At 38.8% G+C, this 25,195-nt stretch overlaps 1 protein-coding gene across 2 annotated transcripts in view; it reads right to left on the reverse strand.

The window, feature by feature from the left end:
* Positions 1-18,725, reverse strand: part of filip1b (filamin A interacting protein 1b) — a 38,500-nt gene extending 19,775 nt beyond the window's left edge. For both annotated transcript variants that reach the window (XM_072687039.1, XM_072687031.1), the window contains exons 1-4: positions 18,450-18,725; positions 3,632-3,929; positions 1,638-1,811; positions 1,236-1,414 (exon numbers count right to left, since the gene is read on the reverse strand). In XM_072687039.1, the coding sequence (XP_072543140.1) occupies positions 1,236-1,414; positions 1,638-1,811; positions 3,632-3,928 (650 nt within the window). In that variant the 5' untranslated portion in view covers position 3,929; positions 18,450-18,725. The remainder of the gene's footprint in view (positions 1-1,235; positions 1,415-1,637; positions 1,812-3,631; positions 3,930-18,449) is intronic.
* Positions 18,726-25,195: the final 6,470 nt, after the last annotated feature.

Consider the following 25,195-nt stretch of genomic DNA (forward strand, 5'->3'; position numbering starts at 1 on the left):
CTCCTTCTGCTTCATATATCGCTGTGTGGGATTTTTGTGTAACTGAACTAAAGTTGAACCACCACATGCTTAAAAAGACTGGAGCTGGAGTAAACAAACTGAAAAATGTATTTATTTGATTGAATGCAAATCATCATGAGTTTATCATTGGTGAATAAAATATATAAAGTATATTATATTAGCACAGCATTTTTGCCAATAACTGTAATATATTTATTTATGTGGAAAGTGGGTTTTATTCTTTACAAACCTGCCCTGTGTGTGTGTGTGTGAGAGAGAGAGAGAGAGAGAGAGAGAGAGACAGAGCGAGAGGGAGAGAGAGAGAGTGAGGTGTGTGTGTGTATTTGAAAGAACCGTGAGTTAAGTGCTGTGTCTGATTGCACTGGTGCAATTTCCTGAAGGTTGTGGTAAGAAGAACCGTTTTCAGTGATATTGTGGTATTGACTAACATGGTCAATTTAAAAGTACAATCATATTATTATAGAAAAATGATTGAAAAGGCAGATTTATTAGGAATAGTGTAATCATTTTTTTGGACTATACTTAACCAGCTACATATATAATATATACATTTAAACATCTATATATAACCTTTACCTTGACTAAAGAACCCTTGGATAAGTTTTTAAAAAAAGGTTTAAGTATATTTTGTAATATACAAAGTACTGCAGTACTGCAGTAAGGATTAGGTTATTAGTTCTTTTTTGTGTTTTCTAATACTATGCTAAAAAAGTTTAAATGTTACCCAATTTGAATCGAATATTGTTTCTGATAGGGAGTCAGAGATCATTGTGTAGAATTATCAAATACATGTTTTCTTAAAATCAATATTGAACAATAATTTTAAAAGGGTTCTATATAGTACTAAAAAGGATATTTACCTCATAATAAAAGTGGAAGCCTATATCTGGTGCTGTTTAAAGATGATCTACAAGACATTTTTCACCAGTGTAACCAGGGATAGAACTATTTATATAGTCTTTATAGCCTTAAATCGGTTTAGTCTTTAGAGCCATTACCTTTAGTAAGGAAGCCATGTTAAGTAGTGTCAACTAGAATTTGTTACAAAGGCTATCAACAATCGTTTGATATCGATGAGCGGAGCTCTAGAGACCAATAAATGAGGAATGTATCATTGTCTTTTGGAGCATCAACTTACTGCTCTGAAACACAGCAATTCTAATTAAATAGCTTATGAAATGTTTAAAGACCAAGTGCACACACACAGTCCTCACCTCTCACGCTCCTGTTCCAGCAGGTTGGTGAAGTCGTCGCTCTTGTTCATGAAATCGACATGTTTGCGCTTTTCGCTCTCTAGTTCGGTGACGGTGCGGCGGTGGCATTTCTCAGCCAGCAGCAACTGCTCCAGCATGCGCCTGTACGTCTCTCTGTGCTTTTCCTCCAGACGGTCCAGCTACACACACACACACACACACACACACACACACACACACAACATCTTCATTTCAATACATCTTAATTCAAAGTTAAAACTTGAATTTTCAAAGTTCAACAGGCTGTTTTTGTTACTGTGTCTGTAAGACTGATATATATAAAGAAGCTTTAGTCTGATGGGCTGCCCTATTCCATGTTGAAGCTGTTTGGACTAAAATCCTTAGGCACCAACGGCCTCTAACCTCCATCATGGGGATTTCATACACGTCATCTTGGGCCGTCCTGTCGCAGGTCAGCTGACAGTCCCTCTGCAGGGCCTGTAAGGGTTTGACTGGGACAGCAGAGCCGTAATGAGCCTCCAGGGCCTCGGGTCGCTTCTGCTCAGTCTTCAGCATGTGAATAATGTCCTCACGCGCCTGCCAAGTCAAGCCAACAGAGTGATCTTTACAATCATTAGAGAGTCCCAACTGTATAATAACCACATCAAATGCTTGGATGATTTATTAGTAATGTCAGCACATAATGGAGTCCAGCCCTCAGAAAAGTGCACTACTCTACCATATCCACAAGAGGGAGCCACATACCTTGAGACAAATTTAACACATGTTGAAACTGTTTAAGTAGAAGTGATGGACACAACCAACTAACTGTCGTACTTTCACTCACTGGACCCCATACCTTGGTCTTTTACTTAATGGCCATTTAATTAGAAACAGCTACGTCATAGGTCTACAATAAAGGTGTGCAGTTATAGACTGTTGTTCCTTAGTTGCTGCACTGTTAATTAGCCCTCTTTACTTCATCCATCATTGTTCAGTTTTTGACCACTGGGGCAATGTTGCTGGGGTTGTGCTGGGGTTGACCTAGAGAATGGCTAACAAACACTGTGCTTCAACAGATGGCGAATTGTACTAATAACTATATTCATTTTGTTAAGTTATGTGGTCTAGGATTGTTACAGAGACTGCAAAGTTATAATTACATTACATAATCTGTTGGATGATTTTAATATTTTGTTAATCAAGGCTGAACAATATCAGAATCATACCAATATTGGCCAATACCATTATGAAACAATTTCAATGTGTATCCCTAATTGGTACATTATATATATATATATATATATATATATATATATATATATATATATATATATATATATATATATATATATTGTTTTCATGCCTATGAAATGCATGAAAGAGCACATCTGTACCTTTACTCCCCAAAAGATTGCAGAAATCTCTATGAATATGTATGGTTGTGCAAATTGGAAACACTTGCATGTCCTTCTGCCATCTAAACCCCACTACTGTGGTTACACCATTCTATCACCTTTGGCATCCAATGCTATTACAAAATTGCAAGAGGCAACAGTGAGGAAATACAGCTGACATGAGTCAGAGAAATCATCTGTTGTCTTAAACTGGGGATTTGTTGAATATGTATGGTAAGTCTAGTTAGCATAACCTTTAGAATGGGTGAAAAAATTTGATCTCTGTTCAGTGCTTATCTGACTACATGCAAGCAGAAAAGCATCTCAGAATACACAACACATTTAACCTTGAAGTGTATGTGCTACAACAGCAGAAGACACTGGGTTCCACTTCTTTCAGCCAAGAACAGAAAGCTGAGGCTGCAGCAGGAACAGGATAGTTGGAGACTGGAAAAACTGAATATGGGTTTCTGCTGAGGCACATGGACGGTGGGCTCAGAAGTTGGAGACCAAGAATATGAATCTATGAACACAGGTGGAGGGGGTGTAATTGCGTGGGGAATGTTTTCTTGGCAGATTTTGGGTCCATTAATACCAATAAATCATCACTGGAATGCCTCAGCCTGTTTGAGTAATGTTTTTGACCACATTCATCCCTTCAAGCACATTTTAACAATCTTCTAATGGCTACTTCCAGCATGATGAACTCAAAAAGGTTATTTCAAATGGGTTTCAAAAACATGACAGCGAGTTCACCGGATCTGAATCCAGTATAACACCTTTGGGATGTGGTAGAACAGGGGATTGTATGATGCAGTCAACATAGAGAAAGCCACAAAGCACTGAAGAACTGTTTTGAGGGAATAGTGGAATTAGCATAGTCTCCCTAATGAAGTGATCTGTGAGTGTACATAATCATATTAAGCCACTCGAGCAGAATTAGCCATTTGAAGCAATACTATTTAATATGATTCAAACCAATCCCAGCGTTAGTATTCAAAAATATTGCTAGTATCTTACCTGTACCTCTCCCTCCATGATCCCGAGAAGCCGAACCAGATCTTCTTTAGAGAGCTCCATCAGTCCCGCCTTCCTCCTGCACTTCTCTGTGGGTTTCTGAGTCCTCTTCACTGTTGCAGGGACAACATTCTCATCCTTTCTTTCCATCTCCTTTTCCATCTCAGCAGTGGGAGTTTTCTTCATCAGCTCCTGTATGCTGTCCCCCTGCTCCTTGTCTTTGTGGAAGATTTTCCCAGGCTGTTTGACCTGCAGGTGCCCACCGTCTGGAGTTTCCATTCCACTCGTCCTGGACCTCATTCTGACCAGCAGACAGAGACAAAACTGTCATCAACTAATTTTCACCACATTTACATGTACACTCTGTGCTTGTGGCATGCCTTATGGAAATTTTTGTAAAGAATTTTGAAAAGAATTCAGACATTAGTCAAGTCAAGTCAAGTGGGTTTTTATTGTCATTTCAACTACATACAGAGTACACAGTGAAACGAAACAACGTTCCTCCAGGACCATGGTGCAACATAGACACAGTGCATACTGAACACAAGTGCAACACAGTACAAGTGCGGACAGACAACACAACACAACACAGACAGAGAATAATAAATAATTAGGGGTAGTGTGCAAATTATGCAGTGTGTAATAAATATTGAGTCCAGTGAGGTAGTAAGGTTATTAGTGCAAATGCTTCCCATATTGTCTGGGGTAAATGGTTGGCAAACTATTGGCTATAGTTTACTAGGTAAGCTTTTTAGGGACAATAAGTGAATGACTAAAACTGGTCTGTTCTACACCTGAACAGAGCTGAAGTGTTTAAGGGATTCAACAAACTCCTTTAAGTATGATTGTTTTGTCTATCAATGAAACACACAGTCTACCTTTAACCTGAAAAACGGCCAACTTTAATGTTGACCTGTGTAAAAACCAAAGCAGCTGGGTCATTTGACATCACCGGGTAACGCAGAGCGTGTCAGAGTAACTTGATCTTTTGGCAATCGGCGGCGGTGCTCTGCTGTGCTGAGCTAATGCGAAGGCCATGAAGTCACCGCAGTGATTAAGAAACACACCCGTGCCTCAGAGTCTCTTTATCTGCTGATGGCGTTTTAAACCAAAGGCCAAAGGTAAGCTGGGCAGTCAGACCCTTCAGCAGCTACAGTCCAGCCTAATGAGCTCATCTATTTACATCAGCTTCCTTTCAGTCTCCCATTCAACCATCTACTGAAACAAAGAGCTGTTCCCACCTTACTGACTAGTGTGAAGCTCAAAGAGCTTCTCATCTAGGCCCTCCAGCAAAAGGACAGTCAGTGAAAGTAAAGGGACATGGATTGGGCAAAGCGAAGCAGTCACAGAGTCCATGACAAAGCCAGAACTGCTGCCTTGATATCTACTCAGTTGCAATATTTCAGCCATGAAAGACTAGGCTGGAAAAAGACACTGACTGTAATAAAATGACCAAAATAATCGGTCTCATCAGGAAAATTACAGCCATGGTTCATCAGAAATGCTTAGAAACATATTATGATATAATTTATCCATATTTACATCCTGCGCTGTTACTTGGGCTATAACATTGCAGAAATGGTTATTCCTGAACATTAAGGTTTTTCCTCTTTTTGAGTTTTAACTTTTGTGATCTAGAGCTAATAGTCATGGTTCAGTACTGTATTTTATACAATATTGATGCAATACTTTCAAGTAATTCATAGATTTTTCAAATCCTTCATAATCAATGTAAACATAATCTTCTGTCCTAGTTTCTCTGTACTATTTATCATTCCCATGTTTATAAGAAACATCCTTTTTCTGGTCATATTATCTTTTTTCAGGGTTTCCTTTCTTTAACTTTTAGTTCACTTTTTAATTCAGATGTAATTTTAGTTTGTTTGTGGTTATTTTAGACAAACCTCTTTATTTCAGACAAACCCTAAATAAACAGAAACTATATATATATATATATATGTATGTATATACAGAACAATAAAAACTTTTGCCCTTCAAACTCTGTAATTCCAAATGCATAGGATCAGAACTGCTAGAACTAGAAGCTTAGCAGCGTGTGCACTCATCCCCACGTCTAATTTGTTTTCCTTCGCAGTAAATCTACATTAGCCCTGTTTCTCGTGTTCCCAGGCACTGGGGCACCGCAGTGATTTGTGAGGGGGATTTCCCCCAGAGAGAGGGAGAGAGAGAGAGAGAGAGAGAGAGAGTTTGCAGTGAGTAAATGCAGAGCTAGTGCAGCTTTATGTAATCTCTCCAATGAGCTGGAGTATGACATCAGGATTCTTGATCAACAGCAAATCCACTGAAGCACCTCCCTGATGATCTCACACAATGACCTCTGACCAAATCAGCCAAAATTCTACAACTGCACTCAGAGTGTGATGCGGATAGGCTTAAAGTCACTGCAGGACTCAGCACGTCATACAATCACAAAGAAAACAGAAAAAAAAGTTGAGTCACATGTTGACAGACTCGCAATTTGAATCCGCCACATGAAAAAAAAGACATGAAAAGGTTAAATACAACAAAGCCAAATATGTAAAACCTTTTGTTTCTAACCTTTCATATAGCTGAAGTCACTGTCAGGAGGCAAAATGTTGTAGCTGTTGATCTCATTGTTTGCTTTTTTGTTGTTTTAGAAGTAAGCCCTCTGCTATGAATACCAAGTACTCTTCAAAAAATGAAACCGTGAAGTGAAAAGAAAGAGCAGCAGAAAAGTTACACTCATTACTGTAATGGGGTACCCCCACAGCTCAGGTTTACAGCATCAAATAAAGAGGTTTTTCATAAACTGAAGACTTTATGATACTGAAAGGCTCACAATTTAACTTGGACTCGAACACCAGAGAATTAAGACTGAACTCGGACCCGCATCTCAGAAACTCCACTCAGACTCAAATCCCACAGACTCAAGACTCAACTCGGACCCACACCTCAGAAACTCTTAAAGCGATTCACTTTTATTCTTTTCAAATATTCAAACAGGTCAAGACATTCTGTGAAAAGTATGAATTATAAAGCTTATTTTTTAAAACATTATATAACTAATACATTACAACTAATTATGTAATTACATAGTAAATAGCAATCAAACTGCAATATTGACTCTAGACTGTTAGGGAATAAGGGTCAGTTTGAGAGGTATTGCTACACTTGATGCATTTGTCAAGGACATCTACAAGACTTTTAGTAGCTTGTTATATATTTCATTACTAATCTGACCTTGTGGATGGGGGTCTAAGCTTATCGCAAATTTCACACATTCTCTGACATCACTTCAGAGTGAAGTGCTGGGGTCCAGCTGTGAGAGTATGTGACCTGGGCTGCCGTGTTGAGCCTGAGTCCATTGTTTCCATTATCAAACCAAGTCATACTCATGGTTTCCACTGCACAGGAGCCATGCCTTGCCTTGTTTGGATGCTGACCTGAGGCCTGCCGGCATTCAAGTGGTTTTTCTTGTCTCTGTAACGTGATGGAATCATAAGCATGCTGATCTTCAGGGATATGCTAATAGAAAGCTTGAGATTGGGTCAGTGCAGTCATTACCTAAAGTCATTAATGGGATGTTCTCCTGAGGCATTGAACACTGGGAGCATCCACTTCCAAGTATGACAACACCATTATCCTGATACATCCAATTTTTTGCCGTCTTGATTAATGACGGGCTTACGTATTGCCTAAACTGGAGCAGGTTATTTGGCAAGCAGCTTTATGACCGTTTCTGGTAAGTGTAGTTCACACAAATGCTTGAGTGGAGTGAGCCTGGGGGAGGCCTGGCCCATAACTTCCCTCAAACGGTTGTGGGCCCACTGATGAAACCGGCGCCTGACTAAGGAAAGGAAAATGCTGGCAGTGGGTTGAGAGTTGCTAGTTTACTGTTTGGGTTATTAATAGTCATTAGAAGGGAACAGCCAGGCCTCTCCTGTGGGTGCTGTCTTCATTTTGAATGTCAGTTTGATTTGTGCAAAAAGTCCTGTGGTCAGGATGAAATATGCCGGCCTGCTGTTTACACAAAGATCGAGTATCGGATAACTTTATACGAGCAACCGTTCAAAACAGCAACACTTGTTGTGTTTATTTAAGCAACAGCATTGCATTAGAATGCCACTGTGGTCTGGCTAGTTGGTTTAGCTCATATATTATTACACTCACCTCATACAATCACGCCACAACATTTGTTTATCAGAGGAAACATGAAAAAAGAATGTCTCACAAAACAACAGCAAGGATTCATTTCTTCAGCTTGTCTCAATGAAAAAAAACATTCAAGGTATTTTGTGGTTATGTCTCTGTAGTTCAGATCAGTGCTGAATTATGGCTTTGAACTGAGACGACCGCTACAGAACTCTAAATTAGGGTAGGTATACACATGGCAAGCTGACACTGGCTGACAGCTTGGAGCAGCTTTGATTTATTTATGGTAATTGCACAAATTGTATATGTGCAGTATGAGTGTAGTCTCAATCGAAGTCCTGGAAATAGCATTTGATATTTACCCCACCTCTGACAGTCACCCTTTTCCATTGATTTACATTTGCAGAATTTGGGTGACGCTCTTTTCCAGGCTGACTTACATTTGAATCATGTCACACAGGTAGGAGAATGGAGTGTTAGGAGTCTTATCCAAGGACTCTTATAGGTGTGCTGTTGTGTGCTTTTTGCCCAGCCGGGCAATCGAAAACACTAGTCTGCAAAGGAAAAGGCGCTGATCATTACCCACTATGCTACACCAACCACATTATGCTGTACCACCCTGTGTCACCCTACTTCTGATGTTACACTACTTTACATATTCATTCGGTGCTTGTTATTCCACTTCAAAGTCACCCCACTCTTGTAGTTACCCCACTTTAAATAGTCAACACACTTCTGAAATTACCCACTTTGAATAGTCAACCATATCCTGAAATTACTCCACCTTGAATGGTCCCCCCATTACTGAAATTACTCCGTTATGCATGGTCACCCCATTACTGAAATCAGTTCACTTTAAATGGTCACCCCATTCCTGAAATTACTCCACTTCGAATGGTCACTCCATTCCTGAAATTACTCCACTTTGAATGGTCACCCCATTCCTGAAATCAGTTCACTTTGAATGGTCACCCCATTCCTGAAATTACTCCACTTTGAATGGTCACTCCGTTCCTGAAATTACTCCACTTTGAATGGTCACTCCATTCCTGAAATTACTCCACGTTGAATGGTCACTCCATTCCTGAAATTACTCCACGTTGAATGGTCACTCCATTCCTGAAATTACTCCACTTTGAATGGTCACTCCGTTCCTGAAATTACTCCACTTTGAATGGTCACTCCATTCCTGAAATTACTCCACGTTGAATGGTCACTCCATTCCTGAAATTACTCCACTTTGAATGGTCACCCCATTCCTGAAATTACTCCACTTTGATTGGTCACTCCATTTCTGAAATCAGTTCACTTCGAATGGTCACCCCATTCCTGAATTTACCCCACTTTGAATGGTCACCCCATTCCTGAAATTACCTGTAATTACAATACTCTAAATATTCACTCCATGCCTGTTACCGCACTCTGAATACTTACCCCATTACTGAAATTAGGTGACCCTAACTTAAGTAGGTCCCTCTACTCCTGAGAGGACCCTAGGTTGCATCCATAACTTCTCAAATGTGGAATCTTTATGAGATCCTGTCACTTGATCAGTTATCAGCACTGAAACACCTGCCAAACATCGGTTTCACTCCACAGCTACATGAAACCCACTATACCAACCATTTGTGAGCTGCTAGAGGTTGGGAAACTGAACTTGGTATACTCACTGATCTTGCAATAATTAATTCCCAGGATTCTTTGGGTATTTTGGAGAAAGGCATTTGGCACAGAAGTATGCAAAGAAACATTTATAAATAGATAAGGATACTGATAGACCTTGGGTGTACAGACACACATATAAACCCACACACAAACATACACATGCCTTGTTGGCATGGCAGTGAAGCTAAACTGGGAACACAAAGACTGGCTTTTGCCAGCCAGGCATTGCTGCCGTAATTGCTGTGGGATATAAACAGTCATGAGGCCACAGTATTTTGTCTTCTCCTGGGTGTTAGCGCCCACCTGCCACCCTCTCTCAGACTGGCCTTCCGCAAACGTCAGATATGTGCTGAAAGGGACGGCGCTTCATACACTCAAAAAGATTCACGACTGTTTCCTTTCCAAACCAACACTTCCCTTCTCTTTTCCAAATCCCATCAGAAGTCTGTTCATGAATGTTATATAACGTCTGAGGGGGAGGACACTCACAGATAGTGGACTCTGCTTGAGAGGCTAATGAAGAAAGACACTAACGCATTCTTGCCTTTCTACCCCCTTGGACTGAGCTGGGAGGCTGTCTAGTTAACTGCAATAAAACAAGGTAGTGACAGGTGGTGGCAGTTGTCCAACCACCTACACCCCTACCCCACCAACTACCACCACCACCACCACCACAAATTCTCTGGTCCTTGAAGAAAATGCCTGAGAACAGTATTTGGCCATGCAGAGACAGCAGGAATGAGACTAAATAAGGGAATAGCAAAATAAAGAGTGCCTGCAAGCATTAGCATGAGATGGGAGCACTTAGCATTAGCTGTCTAGTGGACTGCCAGCTCAAATCTTCTTTCAGCCAGGCCCACCCTTATTCGTACACACATTCTCAGGGCTTTTGTCGCTCTATAATGGTTTACTGCTGCCTGACGTCGCTGCAGGTTTCACAAAAGACAAAAGCAAAATTTGCAAAACCATAACAATTTAATCCTCATCTAAAAGAGTGCTTAGCCATGCTGGACTGTCGCGAGGGCTTGTTTTAGTTAGTAATACATTGTTTGGGTTTTGCAAATGCTGGACTGGACACTGTGTATTGAATTCTCAGTCCCGAGGAGACTAATGTTACTAAGGCCGTGGGATCATGAGAAGGTCAGGAGAGTCGTTGTGGAGTGTAACTTCACTCCTCCTCCTAAAAAAAGACAGCAGTGGTGCTTTTTTTTCAATCTTCAGACTGCCCTCCCATGACCCCTGACCAGACCATGGTGTGCTAGAGCTAAGGGAGGCTGCAATGATTCCAAAGAGCTGCATCAAGTATAGACATATAGATGGATAGACAGACAGATAAGCAAACACGGAACGTGCAATCAACGTTCTTCATCACAAAGCAGTCTCTCGTCAGTGAACGTTCTCAGTCAGCCCACGTTTATCCCGGGACGTTTCGGGACTTCACAGTGTGAGTGGGATGTTTTCCACCTCGCCTGCTATTAATACATGGCATGTACAGTGCAGCTGACGCACCAAGCCTGAACAGTCACGTGTGAGTCCAGGTTGCAGTCTGTGGAGCTAGATGAAAAATACAGCACTCTCATTCACGCAGCTAATTACTTCCTAACCATCTGTTCAGTGCTATCATCGCATAGCATTTATCTTTAGCAGCAGTGGAGTATGTCACACCACAATTTGAGGTCTGATATCTATAAATGTAAAGTCTGGAATGTCATTATTAAGACGTTTGAACTATTTAGGGTTAGAGTAGCCATTGGACACATCTTGAGCATACCTTATAATGCACTTATCATCTAACTTTTCAATGCAGGTGATGTAAAAAAATGTACAGTTACATATAACAGAAGTGATAAAAGCAAAAAGACAAGACATGTGCAGTGTCACTTGCTTCTTTAGTTTTACACTGAATGGGCTGAACATATTTTGGTTTTCAAAAAAAGAGGACACTAGGGACATAGTTAGGTCATAGTTAGGATGTTGTGGGCGGGGAGCTTCAAGTAGGCCTATGTGTTTTACAGACTGTGGCAGTGTGTGTGTGTGTGTGTGTGTGTGAGGTTAGGAGGGAGTTAAATTAAATCATGCAACTTTGTTAATTAATCCATAAACATTTACTCATTTACCCAAGACTAATACATAGCCCAGATGGCTAAATCATCTCTGATTTTAAGTGTCTCAAGTATATAAAAAAACAAAACTAACAAATATTAATAATATTTATTAATAATAATAATAATAATAATATAAGATAAAGTCCAACTGATATGTGCTCATTTACATTTGTGTTTGGGAATTTTTAAGCTGTGGTCAACCGTCTGTGAGAAGCAGTTTGACCAATGATGTTGATGTAGATGCAGAAATGTTTAGACCAATAGTGGTGGTGAGAAGGTGGGACTTCATCTGGTTGATGAATGGCTGAATGTAGATACAGGTACATTTAGACCAATAGGGGCGGTGAAACTGGTTTAACGCTGTATACTGTAGCCGATCAGCCAAGACATGTTCAGTGTAAGACGGCTGCTTGTTAATTTTACCCTGAAGCTGTAAGGATAAAGTAGCTAAATTGCCAAACTGCCAAATTCTGATGGCTAGACAACTGGGTCAGAACATCTCCAAAACATTATGTCTGGTATGCAGTGGTCGGTACCACCTAACTGGTGAACCAGCGAAAGGGTCATTGATGCGATTCATGGAGGTCCCACCTCACACCTTACAAGTCATAAAGGATCAGCTGCTTACATCTAAGGTGCCAAACATCACAGGACTCTTTCAGATGTCTCGAGGAGTCCGATCTGTTGTGGCAGCAAAGTGACCATAGTACTCTGCTATTTGCCCAAGTATTCTCGGAAGAGGTGGATCTTCAGTTTGTGTTTGAAGACAGCGAGCGACTCGGCCGTTCGGACACCCAGGGGAAGCTCGTTCCACCACTTTGGTGCCAGGACAGAAAAAAGCCTGGACGCTTGTCTTCCGCGGATTTTGAGGGATGGCGGGTCGAGCCGAGCCGTACTTGAAGCTCGAAGGGCTCTTGGTGCGGATCGGCTTTTGACCATTGCCATCAAGTACGGAGGGGCTGGTGCATTCTTGGCTTTGTAGGCCAACGTCAAGGTTTTGAATCTGATGCTTGTAGCTACAGGAAGCCAGTGAAGAAAACACAGAGTGACATGGCTGGATTTAGGAACGTTTTGAATGCTGGCATGCTGGTCAACCAGAATCACACCACCACCAGACCAGCATAAATCAGTTTATATCAGGCTGGAAGACATGCTGGTCTACGCTGTTTATTTCAGTAGAGGTTGCTTCAAGCTTCCTTTACCTGTTAGCTACATTAGCCTCATAGCTCCAGTCTAAAATTAAAGAAGCAAAAGTCAGACACTGAGCATGTCTTGACTGATCAGTTTTGTTTGGGATCAGTTTCCAGTTGTTACTGTAGTGTAGGAGTGACTTTCTTCTAAAGTCCATCTGAGCTGTCCTTGCAACAAACGTGACCCCGTTACAGGTCACCTTACACGGGGAGCCGGACGAACTGAAGCTCCAGAGTGGATATAAAAATAGAGATCATAAAAGCAGGCCTGGGCGAATGCTCCTTCCAAAAAAGCTCCCCTAGAGACGTCTCCCATGCACTGTAATTCCTCTAAGTCAGAGCAGGGAACATGGCTGAAGAATGCTGTAATTGTATAATAATTTGTCTCGCTGTGTTTCATCATCAAGTGAGAGGAGGAAGCATTGGCTAATGCTAAAGCGCTGGCTAATGGGATGACTGTGATGGATGAGTGAGAGCGAGTGATAAGTTTTGAGGTTTTATCTCCATGAGTGTGTTCAGCAGAGGCGGCCGTGTCCAAAAGAGTGACATCACTTGCCAGATGTACTGCTCGAACAACCTCGTCTCAAATGCCTTTCTGCTGGGATGGAGATGAGATCACTTCCCTCATAAAGTAAGTGGAGAGCGCGCGCGCGTGCGAGAGAGAGAGAGAGAGAGAGAGAGAGAGAGAGAACCAATGTCTTCAGTGTAATCTTGTCTTTTTCTTTGGTTTCGTTCAAAATGTGTCAGTGAATATCTGCATGATTCTAAAAACAATGTGAGGGACGTTCAAAGCAACAGTTGGGTAAACAGGGTACAAAGATACAAAATGAAAGACATAACGTGTTATACTGAACCACATCAGTAAAGCTGTAACAGCAGTGACTGAAACACCACAGACAAACCTGCTGAAATCTAAACTTTTATTTAAAAAAAAACAACATTGCTGTCACACAAAAACCTTGTATCTCCATTCTTGTCACTTTTGTGCCTTCACTTTTTGACATAATGTGATAATGGATGTTGTTCATTACAAAGTACCAACATTTCATGATGAATGGACCAATAGAAATGCTCTGAAATTACTTCAAATAATAAAAATAATCTTGCATCAACTTCCATTGACAGTTAATATTTCTTTAGTTTCTCCTGTAGTTGCAATTTTGGAGAATTTTTGCATGAGAGCTATGACATTACGCAATCTTGACAGAAAAAATTAAATTTGAACTTATAAATAAATAAATAAATAAAATCAAACTTATATTGGCAGATTTAATATTTACTGTAGTCTAAAGAGTCTAAGAGTGACTTTCCCCAGATTCATGCAGTACCTCTCTTTAGCACATTGCTGTGGTAATTTTGCACTCACTGTAGCCTCAGAATGACTTTCAGACCACTTTTTAGACCACAACTTTTAGACAACAAGCATTTTGTTGTCTGACTGAGTGCACTTGGGTTAAGTAAGATTTATATATGAATAAAAGACAGAATTACACTAACTGCACTAGCAGTTTTTAATATTATATATTTATAATTTATAGATTTATATCTGAACCTAGTGAATAAAAGACAGAATTACACTAACTGCACTAGCAGTTTTTAATATTATATATTTATAATTTATAGATTTATATCTGAACCTAGTGAATAAAAGACAGAATTACACTAACTACACCAGCAGTTTTTAATAATGCCATAGGCTTAAGTTGTTACTGTGTATTTTCTCCATGTAACTGAAGTGTTTAATTCCGAACCATGTATAACCTATTCTTTCACAATAACGAAATAAATACATTTAACTGTAATAGAAAAAACTTTTTTTTCTTTCTCTATCCTCACTTAGACCTGAAATATCGCTTGTGTGTAAAGTTCACTACCCGATACCTTATTACACAGAAAAAAGTTGGAATCTTTGGACATGTGGGTGGTCTACAGCCTTCCACCGTAATATGCCGAACAGAGTAAAAAAAAAAAAACTCTAAACAAACACAACCCATCTATTCTGTCTATGTTATGTTGCCATGGCGACAACTCAGGCTGCTGTTTCTCCCTCTCACTTAGATGTTTGAGCTGAAATAGGCCGCTGATCTCATGGCCCATGCCTTATCGCTGAGCCCTCGGCCACAACTCTGTGGCTTAAAAAAAAAAAACAGTCTGTTAGTCATTCCTGTGGCCATTGCAGAGAGGCGGTTAAGACGTCCGTCACTTTTTAAAACCGGACAGAGGGGTGCCAAAAGGGTCAATGAACTTGGCATGGCTGTGTAAACATTAATGCAACACATCAGTGGCCTAACGAGGAGTGTGTGGTTATTGGAGGACGTAATATAATAGTATAACATTTGAACACATCATTTATTTTAAGAGGCCATGGAGAAAAGCAAAAAGTTAAAAAACAACTTAACTATACCACTAAAACCCTTTTACTGAAGAACAGCAGAGAAAGTTTAACATGAATCTCTCTCTCTATCTCTCTATCTATCTATCTATCTACAGATCTATATGTCTGACTATCTATCTATCTACAGCTCTCTATCTATCTATCTATCTATCTATCTATCTACAGCTCTCTCTCTATCTATCTATCCACAGCTCTATCTATCTACAGCTCTCTATCTGACTATCTATCTATCTATTTATCTATCTATCTATCTATCTATCTATCTATCGATCTGACTATCTGACTATCTGTCTATCTATCTATCTATCTATCTATCTATCTACAGCTCTCTATCGATCTGACTATCTGACTATCTGTCTATCTATCTATCTATCTATCTATCTATCTATCGATCTGACTATCTGTCTATCTATCTATCTATCTATCTATCTATCTATCTATCTATCTATCTACAGATCTATCTATCCCTCTACAGCTCTATCTATCTATCTATCTATCTATCTATAGCTCTCTATCTATCTACAGCTCTCTATCTACCTATCTATCTATCTATCTATCTATCTGTCTGACTATCTATCTATCTATCTATCTATCTACAGCTCTCTCTATCTATCTATCTATCTATCTATCTAAAGCTCTCTATCTATCTATCTATCTATCTATCTATCTATCTAAAGCTCTCTATCTATCTATCGATCTATCTATCTATCAATCTATCTATCTATCTATCTATCTGTCTGACTATCTATCTATCTATCTTCAGCTCTTTCTTTCTATCTATCTATCTATCTATCTGTCTGACTATCTATCTATCTATCTTCAGCTCTTTCTTTCTATCTATCTATCTATCTATCTATCTATCTATCTATCTTTGACTGTCTGTCTATCCATTCTCCTAGCTCTACAGCTCTCTGTCTATATATCTGTCTCTCTCAGTTTGTTACTCTATGTTTAATGTAAAATATATGAAATAAAATGTTATGTTTGATTTAACAATTTAATTCAACTGTAATTTAGTAACTTCAAAATCACTTTACACAACTTACATATGTGGAATGTGGGGTATATGTAGAGTGTAGAATGTAACAATATCTAATATCAATATCTGTCTAATTTATACGTCATATACATAGTTATTTTCTTTCAATATATGTTATAGTTTAAGATCTCTCTCTCTCTCTCTCTCTCTCTCTCTCTCTCTCTCTCTCTCTCTCTCTGGAGAGTAATGCGTCTGGTTCCTCAGCACGCTTCTTTTGCTCAATGAACTGAAATGTTTGGACAGTTTTCCACGTCCACAGAGATTGTTGAGTCGCAGTGTCTGAAAGACTGAGTTATGACTCCATCGCTTTATCATTTACACTCTCCCCCATGTGTTGCAATGAGGTCAAATGCTAACGTTTCCCTAAACTCTCCTGGGTCCGAGACTGCTATGCTGTAAAATGGAATCAATAAGAGAAATCTAATGAGCACCTTCCTCTACAGAGTACTAGCTGGAAACTGACGCTTGCATAAAGCATCTTAAGTGAAGTTCTAGTGCGTGTTTTCACTTACACATCTCTTCAGCCACAGTAAGATACATAAGATCTCTTCAAGAAAATACTGCAGTGGAAAGCAAGTTTTTTGTCTTATGTTTCTGTAAAACTCTTAAACATGACAAGAGTTGTGTGCAGTAGCCTACACCCAGTAAAAGACTGTTGCTTTTTTTTTGCTTTTTTGTTAGTAAAAGCTTGCGTACTTATAACTGTGGGGAACCCTCTTGAAACTGAACATACAGTAAGTCTATAAAATTTTAGCAAATGTTTGAATCTCTAAGCATCACACTGGTACTTGTGGAGTTAAAATTGTGACAGGTCCAACAAAACTGTGTCTGATTAAGGTATTTTGTCTCTGTAGTTACAGGACAGATACAGCTGAGCGAGCTCTTCCCTGGGTTAGGCCCTCAGAAGCTGATCATCTAGATATGTCACTGACTGTGAATGTGAGCAGTAGTGTGAGAAATGGTAAACAATAGTGTCTCTTTGCTGAACTGCTGCATAGAAGCTCACATATTTCTATTACAGCATTAGCTTGGTGCTAACATACTATTAGAATCCCCTACAGTGCACAATAACACTGCAGTACAGGCAGATTCTCACATTTAAGGCCCAAACTGAAGGCCCAAGTCTAATAATCACAGTTTACCAATGACTAAAGTAGCAGCTAAAAAGCCTCCTGAAGAACCAAGTAACTCCTAGTTATCACTTGACAAACTCAGGAACACACAAGTCCATCAAAAGTGTACATGGAACAGAGTCAATGGAACTTCTTACAACCAGCTCTGGGTGTAACCCTTAAACAAGAAGAGCGGTTGAGTTTAAGTACAAGTTTAAGTAGATCCCTTACATCCCTTTTTTATGACAGCAGCCGTAACCTTGAACCCTAAACGGCTTTTTCCCCAGAATTCTCTAAAAGTAACTCAGACGGATCTCACACCTATGACTCAACATACACATGGTACACGTTTAGTGATGATCGTTCCCATAAACGTGAATCAGTCATAGAGAAATGAAGTATAAACTGTGGATCCCAGTGGACAAACTCAGCTCACTCTTAAAAAACGAAGCTCCTCGGCTTGGCTGAACACTTCTAGAAAGAAACTCGAGTTATGTGTAGATTTGTAACACTTCAACACCAACATCACATTTACAAAAACGCGTTCTTAAAGAACCTTCCATTGAAAGCTACACTGAGAAGCTAAAGGAGGTTCCTTTATAGCGCCATTCCTAAGAACCCTTTTCTGAGTGTATGTGAATTATTAAAATAAATCAGTAGAGTTATTGTATTTCTAAATTCAGTTCAAACTAAAGAGCCAAAACCATTAATTTAGTCCTAAGCAGTTTATTTAAAGTGTAGGACTGCTTTTAGAATGAGACACAATACATGGCGGGCAATCGGAACAGAGGTCATTCACTTATATCAGCAAAATATGAAACCACACCAATGATTTATATATATATATGGAGCAGATGGTAAAAAAAAAAACAAGAGTATATGGTCCTATTAATATAACAGCTTCCAAATGAGCTGCTGTTTTTCAATCCAACACACAATTAATAAAATACTATCAATTCATTTGTTGGGTATATTTTTGAGCATTGCTTCTATTCATCTGAAGTATTATTTTACTTTATCACAAATGTCCAATGTATTTAAAGTAAAAAGAAAACCCCTTTTTAAAAAAAAGCCTTGTACATGTTTAGGTTGAACAGAACACACAGTTTTACAGTGTAGTTTTAGACTGACTGTTAACCAACATTATGCACAGAAGCTAAGGAGTGAGAACAGTGTCCTACCTTTTCACAGCGGGTCCCGAGTGTGAGGTCTTCAACAAAGCAAATAAAATCCTTGGAAATGACCGCTCCTTTTTCTGTCTTCTGCTTCAGCCTGACCGCCCAGAAAGAGACGCCGTCACAGCGACTCTCTCTCCGCTCTCTCTTCTTTCCTTGCTTCACCTCCTGCTTTGGCTTCCCGTCCCGGCAGCGTGAGTGTGTGAAGTGTGTGTTTTGTCCTCTCTTGAAGTGTGCGAGCCAGCAGGGAGACTCTGACATGCTTGGAGGAGGAGAGAGGGAGTGGAGTGTGTATGTGTGTGTGTGTGTGTGTGTGGGAGAGAGAGAGAGAGAGAGAGAGAGAGAGAGAGACCAATCAGGAGGAAGAAGTGGTCAACTCCAGTCTAAAATGTTAAGTTTTTCTCAGCCTATCTCAGACTCAGTAAGAGCGGGTGACTGGTAGGTAATAGCTACTGGTCCACTTTTAATGGAATCTTAACATAGTGTAAGTCTATGGCCACTTATAGTGACCCAAAATAATGTTTTTATTGCTCAATAACCATCATTTCCATCCTCTCTTTATTCCTTACAATTAAATAGGCTGTTTCTGTTATCGTACCTTTAATACGGATGTACACTACATGGACCAAAGTATTGGGACACCTGCTCAGTTTATCCTGCTTTTGCTGGTGTAGCTGCCTCTTCTGTTCAGAGAAGTCTTTCTACTAGATTTTGGAGCATTGCTGTGAGAATTTGATTGCATCCAGTGACAAGTTTTATTTCTGTTTTATTTCTTTAGTTCTGAGAGAATGAGGATAGAAACTAAGAGGGTTCAAGAAGTTGCTGAGAACTTATGTAGTTCTCTGAGTTAATTTTAGCTCATCTTCTCAAGTACTCTTACAGCAGTTATTATTTCACTGTAACAATAATATCTTTACTGAAGTCTGGGTTTAGGCCACCCCGCACACCACTGCTCTTTTCCGCTTTGCTCCAGGCTCTGCAGGGCTGTGTATGGAGCAGAGTTCGAGCTATATTTAAGCCAGTCTCTCTCAGTCACTCATCGCTGCTAGCAGCTGAAGAGATTGCAGAAGACTTTTCCAAACCCTCCCGACAGCTGAGCTCCACACTTCCCCACAAATGCTCATCCACCTCAATCACTCTCTCAGCCATATGCACTGTAAAATACAGCTTCCTTAATGGATCTCAGCCTGGGCATCCAAAGGCAACGATTCCTTATAAAATCATGACAGTGATGATACTGCGAATAGTTCCGACCTCACAGTGTGATTCGCTGAGAGACATTTTATGAGACATTCTAGAGACATTCCATGATGTCGGTACTCTGAGCGCATCTTAGTAAATATTAGCCCGCCTTGCTCGCCTACAACCTATCAACCACCAGAAAGTCATTTGAAGCTACAGCCACCATAAGAGTTAATGAGTAATAAGGCAAGAGTAGAGCTGGGTGATATATCTGAAAAATGTATCACAATAAAATATTTTCAGTCAATAACAATCATTATTAATCATTTGTAATTGCCTATATTTTAACAAAGAGCAGGAAAGAAAACGGCTAAATGTGAACACTATTACTAATTTAACTACTCATTCATTTCTTAACATTTATTAAAACAATGTTGCAGGTATTTAAAAATTACAACATGTCTGATTTGCAACATGTCTGCTGTCCGAAACCATGAGGCAACTTCCATTTCAACTTTCTGTCCTTTCAACAGCAGTTGCTCGATCTGAGACATTCGTGTCTAAATGTCTTCAAGTGGGATTTTAGTCCAAATTTGTTCTGTGGAGAGCAGATTGTTACCCTGCTAACAAAGCTAACAAAGGGGTATGTTCATAAAACTGAACTTGGCATATCCGTGGTTTCCTGGCGGTTTGCATTTAATGTATAAAGTGAATAAATGAACTTATGATGTTAGCACTTGGAGAGGACACTTCACATGCTAAACAGCTTCTCTCTCCTGATTTAGAGCAGTTGAACATTTGTTATGGTCAGGCTGACAGTTTAACATTTATTAAGTGATTGATTTAAAACTTTGCATGGTATTGACTTAGTCTGTGGCCCTGTAAGCAAACTGAACTCTGAAGACTGTATTTACACACTGATTCATACTGGATTAAAAATCACATCACAATTATTATGTTTTATGGTTTTAACCATTTAGTTTTTAATTTAGTACTTGCAGACAAACACAAAAAAAATTATTATTTGAAATTACCTGTACACTTACAGCTGATTGTGTGTCCCTATTAGCAAGCTTCATTATCAAGGCATATGATAGGCTATTTATGAGCCAGGGTGGGTTCACTGAACTTGGTATATCCATGGTTTCCTGGCAGTTTGCATTTAATGCATTATGTGAATGAAGAACATGTTAGCGCTTGAATAAGACTTTTAGAATTTTTTTTGAATTTTAGATGCTTTGTAGATCTTAAACTTACCCTTAACTTACATTCAACTAAAAACCTATACCGAATTAGACAAGGAATTGGAGAAGGAAACATTAATGTACATTAATATGATCTATTTATTTTCTGTAATTTTGGACAATATCCAATTGATTAAATCATCATTAAATGCAATTTATGAGTTCTCATTTGTGAATGCTCATTTGTCTCAAAAATACAGAATTATGTTTGTATTAATATTAATTAATTACTTAATTCTCTGTTAAATCTAGCCCCTCTGTCTGTCACAATTAACCACCATGAGGAAACTCACTCACTTTGCTTTCAGCTGAATTGTTCATAAACAGTCAAAAAATGGTTCATTATTAAACGGTTGTTGGACATTAAATCTGTAACATCAACACAATTTGACATTTCACAAAAACTTTTTTACTCATTTAAAACAGTTAGAAATCACAAAATCAAAAGAAAACATTTCTTACATTCCTTGGATAAGTGCCTGGTATTGGTGTAGTGGGCTGTAAAAGCAAGTTTTTGTGTGTGTCCCTGAAGTTAAATAATTACAAGTAAAACATTCATAGTGGGCAGTTCTTATGTTTACAGAGCATGCTCCACTTTAGTTGATTTGATTTAACTTAGCAGAGCATTCACATTTTCTGTAGATTCTGCTTCACACTCTTAGGGTTTAAAGGGTTAAAGTCTCCACTGAGGCAATCTGACAGGTGAAAGAAATAAGAAGAATCACACTGTGGTTTCCTCAATTTAACCAGTTTTAGTGAATCAAATGAAAAGTGGACATTCGGTTATCAGCTTTTATGAGTCTCTTTCACTGAAGTGTAATCCGGCTGACACCACGTCTACACAAACACTCACACTGAGGTGTCTCATGTTCCACTCACAGAGGTGATTGAACTTGTGTTTACATCCATCAGCTATTAAATAAGGTGACAGGGCGAGGCTAAAGGTCGGGTTTCAATTAGACTTACTCTTGAGTTCTAGAAGCACTATTTGAGCTGGACAGGTTTCCCAGAGGAGGTGCTATAATATAATTTGTCAGGAGGTGATTGACTGATTGCTTCAGGATAAAGCATCTGTGCAATTTTCCAAAAGGTCACAGCTTGGATATTCACATCAGTGTTACACCACAGGACATTCAGTAATGACACACTGCACAACTGTGTCTGTTAGCTTGGTTTTTGTGTTAGCATGAGGTGAATTGGAACAGGACTGCCATTACAACACGTTCACAAAAGACCATTCACTGCACAGCTATGACCTTACAATACACACCGACTGTATACTCTACACACACTGCAGATTCATACTGGATTAAACCACTCTACAATTATTACTGTCAGACTGTATACTCTACACACGCTGCAGATTCATACTGGATTAAACCACTCTACAATTATTACTGTCAGACTGTATACTCTACACACACTGCAGATTCATACTGGATTAAACCACTCTACAAATATTACTGTCAGACTGTATACTCTACACACTCTGCAGATTCATACTGGATTAAAACCACTCTACAATTATTACTGTCAGACTGTATACTCTACACACACTGCAGATTCATACTGGATTAAAATCACTCCACAATTATTACTGTCAGACTGTATACTCCACACACACCGCAGATTCATACTGGCTTAAACCACTCTACAATTATTACTGTCAGACTGTATACTCTACACACGCTGCAGATTCATACTGGATTAAACCACTCTACAATTATTACTGTCAGACTGTATACTCTACACACTCTGCAGATTCATACTGGATTAAACCACTCTACAATTATTACTGTCAGACTGTATACTCTACACACTCTGCAGATTCATACTGGATTAAACCACTCTACAATTATTACTGTCAGACTGTATACTCTACACACTCTGCAGATTCATACTGGATTAAAACCACTCCACAATTATTACTGTCAGACTGTATCCTCTACACACACTGCAGATTCATACTGGATTAAACCACTCCACAATTATTACTGTCAGACTGTATCCTCTACACACACTGCAGATTCATACTGGATTAAACCACTCCACAATTATTACTGTCAGACTGTATCCTCTACACACACTGCAGATTCATACTGGATAAAAAAAACCTAACAATCACATTAAAAATCACCAAACAATGTACAATCAGAACCAAGACTACAAACAAAACTCACACAAGCAAACCTCAAAATCAGAACCATACCTAAAATTTCTCAGACTGAAGCCCTTATTGATCTAAATACGATATATTCAAATTATAGTATATTCATATAGTAAATTCTCAGGTCTTACACCTGCTGTGTAATCTGATTATGCTATTAATAAATATACAATATCGGGATCTTTGATTAATGGTCTAACAATAAGATGATAGATAAATGTGGGGCATTATTTGGGTGGTGGTCCACTCTCAGCTAAACAGTGACACTGATATGGTAGTGTGCATATTAGTGTGTGTGGTATGGGTACAAATGTATCCGGCACAGTGTTGTTGTTCTGTTTAACTGTACAACAGCAAGATGGAGCTGCAGGGAAGGGATTTCTAATAAGGTGTCCATGGCATTTAAACATAATAAGACAACCTTAAACTTTATGCTATGTTTCCACAGACCCATATTGATATAAATGTCAAAACACTGAGTAAAATGTAAGCTTTTCCCTATTAAAACAAACAATGCAGTAATTCACACATATACAGAAACTCTGTCACAGAAGACGCATTGCTACATTGTGATATAATGGAGACATGCTCCGTGTGTTTGGACTGAACATTGTAATCCAGACACCCATATGATGTAATGAAGCGGCTGCAATGGTAGAGTTGTTTATTGTTGTTCAGCAGTGTGCAGTATTTATAGCCCAGAGCTGGTGGTCTGATGTCAATATTGCATTTGTAGAGGAGATGACTCATTTGTAATAAGGATGCAAAAGTGACTGAAGTATTTAATATGGTTGAGTTATTGTCAGCAAAATCCTGTAAATGACCACAGCAGAATGAGGTCCAGAAACACTTCTGTCATATTGCTTCATTATGGAGAGATGGAAATGGATTACGCCAGCGTGTATGTTTCCTTTGATTTCATTTTTCTTTCATTCTTTAAATAGATTATAAGAAAGCCTCTTACCCAAATAATGTGCAGTCAACAGTGATACAGTGGTCAAAAACTGACCAATGATAAATGGGGTAGAGGGGGCTGATAAACTGCAGTAACAGAGGAGCTACAGTCTCTAACTGAACACCTGTATGGTGGAGCTATGAGGTAGGTGTTTCTAATAAAGTGACCAGTAAGACAAGTTAGGAGTTTGTAATGAACTAGTTCCATAATAATAACACAGTTAGATGCACACACTCTAACCATACTTTTTTATACTAAGTACAACTGTAGTCCATACATTATCCCCTGCTTTCCATTTCAGTTGAACCTGTAGAGTACTGTGTATTTTATAATCAGTGCCCCTTTAACTGAACCCACTAAAGATTATCTACGAATGATTTAGAATGTTTTTTTAGTTTATAATTTCTGTTCAAATTTTTTTATTTTGAATGCTGTTTCTGATGGTGATTCAGCTTTTTAGGTTTGTTTGTGATTGTGGTTCTGATTTGGAGTTTTATTTCTGATTGTGGTTCTGATTTTAAGATTTATTTCTGATAGTGAATCAGGTTTTGAGCTTTATTTTTGATAGTGAATCAGATTTGGAGTTTTATTTCTGATTGTGAATCTGATTTGGAGTTTTATTTCTGATTGTGAATCTGATTTGGAGTTTTATTTCTGATTGTGAATCAGGCTTTGAGCTTTATTTTTGATAGTGAATCAGATTTGGAGTTTTATTTCTGATTGTGAATCTGATTTGGAGTTTTATTTCTGATTGTGGTTCTGATTTGGAGTTTTATTTCTGATTGTGAATCTGATTTGGAGTTTTATTTCTGATTGTGGTTCTGATTTGGAGTTTTATTTCTGATTGTGAATCTGATTTGGAGTTTTATTTCTGATTGTGAATCTGATTTGGAGTTTTATTTCTGATTGTGGTTCTGATTTGGAGTTTTATTCCTGATTGTGAATCAGATTTGGAGTTTTATTTCTGATTGTGAATCTGATTTGGAGTTTTATTTCTGATTGTGAATCTGATTTGGAGTTTTATTTCTGATTGTGAATCAGAGTTGGAGTTTTATTTCTGATTGTGAATCTGATTTGGAGCTTTATTTCTGATGGTGATTCTGATTTTGAGGTATGTTTCTGATTTTGGTTCTGATTTTTTTAAAGTTTTGTTTGTAGTTATCGTTCTGATTTTACATTGTTTTATGATTGCTGATCTGACTGT

The sequence above is a fragment of the Salminus brasiliensis genome, chromosome 1 (genome assembly GCF_030463535.1).
Source record: "Salminus brasiliensis chromosome 1, fSalBra1.hap2, whole genome shotgun sequence".
NCBI lineage: Eukaryota > Metazoa > Chordata > Actinopteri > Characiformes > Bryconidae > Salminus > Salminus brasiliensis.